The 5040-nt window shown below is 47.7% G+C and overlaps 1 protein-coding gene across 1 annotated transcript; it reads left to right on the forward strand.

Moving 5' to 3' along the window:
• Positions 1 to 3779: 3779 nt before the first annotated feature.
• LOC103112884 (olfactory receptor 6V1) lies at positions 3780 to 4772 on the forward strand. The gene has a single exon (XM_007522351.2). The coding sequence runs from the start codon at positions 3780 to 3782 to the stop codon at positions 4770 to 4772; it is 993 nt and encodes a 330-aa protein (XP_007522413.2).
• The last annotated feature ends 268 nt before the right edge of the window (positions 4773 to 5040 follow it).

Consider the following 5040-nt stretch of genomic DNA (forward strand, 5'->3'; position numbering starts at 1 on the left):
AGTGCTCAGGACTTCCTCCCCACATTCCAACCCTGCATCATGGTTGCTGCCTTGCACTTGGTGGTGGTGCAGGGTAAATGTTTATGAAGATGATCACATGAAGATGGGGGCTGTGCTAGCCTCCCTGGTCACTCACCAGTGAGCACCACAGCTCATGCCAGCAGGGATCTCTGTCCACTCCCATGGGCAGGATCACACTGCCTCAAGCCAAGGACCTGCATGCCTTGTATCTCTTGTGTCACAGACTGGACCCAATAAGCAGACATCTCTCCAGACAATGAGTCTCTCAACAGGAGCATGTGATAGAGGAGGCACTGCTTAGAGGCAGAGGTGAGTGGCCTTGGATTGTTCCATGCAGCATGGGTGTGAGGACTGGGTTTGAGTTTATCAGAGCTGGATGCAAATTTCAGAGCTACTGTCAAAGTCTGTCAGAGAGATGGGGATAGAGCTGGTTGCCAGAGGGATGAATCCACTTCTTCTGATTGGCATTCCAGGATCCAGGGAGATAGTTCAACTGGGTAAGGCTCATATCCTGCCATGAACTTTAACCCTAGCACCACATGGGAAGAGCTATGGCACGAGAGAAAGCTAAGCTTGGGTGCTTCTGTGTGTTGTGGTGTGTTTCCTTGACTATCACAAGTTATATTTTTTATCAACAAGTATGCATTTTATGACAATTGTACATGACAAGACAATGAGGGGCGGAGGGAAATCAATCCCTTTGAAACAAAATTCTAAAAAGTTCACAGTGGTTTGTATCAAAGGGTGCACTGTCATTATTAACTTCCTGTTCTGAGTGAGTTAGCTGAGAGACCCAGAGAAGGAGGGAACAGAGGAGCATAGATTATGTCTCACCACAAGCAAATGTGTCCACCCAGAGTTCAAATCCAGGTCTATAACTTAAGCCCCAAACCATTAAATGAGAATGGAAGCAGTCAGGGGCCTCAAGACAACAAAGCAGAGACATCAGGTAGAAGCTAAAGTCTTATCCGTCACATGTAGAGCTGCTGTCATCCTGTTTCCTGGCCATTCTCCTCATCTCTGCCAGAGAGTCTGTCTAAAGGGAAGAAGTGAATTAATTAACTAACCTGGTGATCCCAGCCAAAGAAAGGTGAATGAAGAAGTGTCCTTAACAGAAAACAAGAACCCTTTGTTTTATATCTTTCCTTATTCTTTTGACCAATGCGGTGCCAGCTCTTGTTTGGTGGTGGCAAAGACAGAGCCTGAAACATCTCAGTCATTCTGGTCATTTGCCATCGGACAACATTGGGGGCATTATGGGAGAAAGCATCAGACCCATTTGTCTTTGTATTTTAGTGCTAATGAGATGGGAGAGAGAAAGACAGAGATAGAGACAGACAGAGAGGGAAATTGGTTGAAGAAAAAAAACAAAAAAAAGGACCTGGGATCTCTCTGATGCTACCACTTCACTGTCTCCCTGATCCCTGAAAGGAACTCTTTCAAGAAGTCTTGGTGCAACGTCATAACACAGACCTCCAGAATTTAACTTCACCTGGGAGCTTCTGGCAAGTTGGTCATAATTCTCCTTCCCTTTCCACATTCCTTTCCCCTTCCCATCCTTGTCCATTTCTTCTGCTTACTTATTTTCTCCTCTCTCTTTCATTTTATTTTCTTCATTCTTTATACATAAATGTTGATATCTGTGCTGTCTTACTTTTGTTTTAACTGAATAAAGTTGTTTTACAAGACTGTAATTATCTCAGGGGTACAATTTTGTTTTCCTAAATTATGTGCCAGCACACCTCACTGTTGTTGTTGTTGCTGTTGTCAGATATAGCAGAAAGAAATGGGAGAGGAGGAGAAGACAGAGAGGGAGAGAGAAAGATAGACACCTGCAGACCTGCTTCACTGCTTGTGAAGCGACCTCCCCGCAGGTGGGGAGTTGGGAACTTCAACTGGGATCCTTGCCCTGGTTCTTGCATTTTGTACTATGTGCGCTTACCTTGGTGCTCTACTGCCCAGCCCTCCGTATAGTCTCTTCTTAAACCATTCCTCTCTGTTTTCTTCTCTTCATATCAAAGGTTTCATATTTTTGATGTTATTTATTTATTATTGGATAGAGACAGAGAAGTTGAGAGGGGAGGAGTAGATAAGGAGACAAAGAGATGCCTGCAGCTCTATTTCAACACTCCTGAAGCTTTTTCCTTGCAGGTGGGGACCAGAAACTTGAACCTGGGTCCTTGCACACTGTAGCTTGTGTGCTCAACCAGGTGTGCCACCACCTGGCCCCCAGGTTTCATGTTTTTATTTCTGCAATTCTTTGTTTCTCTCTGATGGCCATATGCTCCTGTTATCCTCTCTCTTCTCTCTCCCCTCCCCTCCCCCCAGCTCTTTTTGGTCATTTTTGTTTTCAGCAAAGCACTACTCAGTTCTCTGGCTGGTGGTGGTGTCAAGGATTCAAGCTGGGATACCAGAACCTTAGATATACCTTGTGTAACCATTATGTTATTTCCCTTAACCTAGTCTATATTTTTTAAAGTTTGAGCTTTTTGTTTGGATTTGTTTTTCTTTTTTCTTTTTATAGTGAAGGGAACTCAAGCATATACTATTCCACCATGCCCAGGTCATGGTTTACTTAATTATTTTTATTTCAGACATATAGGGAGAGACACAAAGAAAATAAAACACCACAGTTCCACTCTACCATCCTTAGAGATTCTCCCCATGATGCCTTGTGCTCCCATGTGGTGCTGGGGGTTTAAACCCAAGACTTCTCAAATGGTAGGAAGTGTGCCTTACTAAATGAGCTGTCTCTCATTTCTCCCTGATCTCTTTCTTTGCCTCTATATTTGCTTTATGCGCAGAGGCTCTCTATAATCTCTTCTGCCATCTTCACCTTCCCTCATACCCTCTCCCTGAATCCTCACCTCTCTCTCTCTTACCCTCTCCCTGAATCCTCACCTCTCCCTCTCCCTCTCCCTCCCACACCCTCTCTCTCTTACCCTCTCCCTGAATCCTCAAATCCTCATCTCTCTCTCTCTCTCTCTCCCTCTGACTCCATATTTGTTCTGTGGTCAGTGGTTCTCTCCTTCTCTCCTCTCCCATCATTGTCTTCCTCTTCCCACTTGCCCCATTCTGCTTCCTCTCTCTCTCTCTCATCTCTCTGTCTCTTGTCTCCATATTTGTTTTGTGTGGTCAGTGGTTCTTTCCCATCCCCCCTTCTTATCTGTCTTCCTCTTGCCCACTCTACATCCTCTCACTCTCACTCTATTTTTCTCCCTCTGTTTTGTGTACAGTGGCTCTCTCCCTCCTCCCTCTCCCATCAGTCTTCCTTTTCCCACATGGTCCCCACTCTGCATTCTTTTTTTTTTTAGTATTTATTTTATTTATTCCCTTTTGTTGCCCTTGTTGTTTTATTGTTGTAGTTATTATTGTTGTTGTCATTGTTGGATAAGACAGAGAGAAATGGAGAGAGGAGGGGAAGACAGAGAGGGGGAGAGAAAGACAGACACCTGCAGACCTGCTTCACTGCCTGTGAAGCGACTCCCCTGCAGGTGGGGAGCCAGGGCCTGAACTGGGATCCTTATGCCAGTCCTTGTGCTTTGCGCCACCTGCGCTTAACCCGCTGCGCTACAGCCCGACTCCCCCCACTCTGCATTCTATCTATCATCCATCCATCTATCTGCCTATCTATCTATCTATCTATCTATCTATCTATCTATCTATCTATCTATCTATCTCAGTCTCTCCCCCTCCCTGCCTCCCCCCCATTGTTTTTCTCAGTCTCTCATTTCCTTCCCAAGCAGACAGCCTGGCTCATGGCCAATCGGAGTCACCCTTCTGAATTCCTTCTCCTGGGCTTCTCCTCCTTCGGGGAGCTTCAGGTCCTGCTTTATGGACCCTTCCTCCTGCTCTATCTTCTCTCCTTCATGGGCAATGTTGTCATCATCCTCATGGTCACAGCCAGCTCACACCTACACACCCCTATGTGCTTCTTCCTGGGCAACTTCTCCCTGCTAGAGATCTTGGTGACCATGACCGCTGTGCCCAGGATGCTGTCAGACCTCCTGCTCCCAGTTAAGGCCATCTCCTTCTCTGGCTGCATGGTCCAATTCTACTTCTACTTCTCCCTGGGCTCCACCTCCTTCCTCATCCTGGCTGACATGGCCTTGGACCGCTTCATGGCTATCTGCCACCCTCTGCGCTATGGCACCCTGATGAGCTGGGCTGTGTGTGGCCAGCTGGCAGGGGCTGCCTGGGCCATCCCCTTCCTTGCCATGGTGCCCACCGTCCTCTCCCGGATCTCCCTGGACTATTGCCATGGCAACATCATCAACCACTTCTTCTGTGACAACGCGCCCCTGCTGCAGCTGACCTGCTCTGACACGCGCTTGCTGGAGGCCTGGGACTTCTTCATGGCCTTGGCCTTCGTGCTCAGCTCCTTCCTGGTGAACCTCATCTCCTACGGCTACATCGTGGCCACCGTAGTCAGGATGCCGTCTGCCAGCAGCCGCCGCAAGGCCTTCTCCACCTGTGGGTCGCACCTGATGCTGGTTTTCTTGGGCTACAGCAGCACCATCTTCTTATACGTCCAGCCAGGCAAGGCACACTCGGTAGATGTCAACAAGACTGTGGCCTTGGTCACAGCCATCCTCACCCCCTTCCTCAACCCCTTTATCTTTACACTCCGCAATGAGACGGTCCAGGCTGTGCTCCGGGGACACATGCAGAGACTCAAAGGCCTCCGCAGAAATTATGATGAGTCCGAGGGGGTGGGCCACGCCCGGCCCAGCAGCACTGGAAGGAGATAGGGCACCAGGCTTCCTGGAGATACCAGCGCCCCCACACACACACACCTGCAGGGGAAAATCTTTGTGAGTGGTGAAGCAGTGTTGCAGGTGTCTCTCTGTCTCTCTCCCTCTCTATCTACCCCTTCCTTCTCAATTTCTGGCTGTCTCTATCCAATAAATACATAAAGATAATTTAAAAAGGAAGAGAGATACCATTCCCCATAGTGTATTATTATTATTATTATTGTCAGCTGAGGTAAAGAACAAACACCTCATCTCAGACCCCTGC

Source organism: Erinaceus europaeus, chromosome 8 (genome assembly GCF_950295315.1).
Source record: "Erinaceus europaeus chromosome 8, mEriEur2.1, whole genome shotgun sequence".
NCBI lineage: Eukaryota > Metazoa > Chordata > Mammalia > Eulipotyphla > Erinaceidae > Erinaceus > Erinaceus europaeus.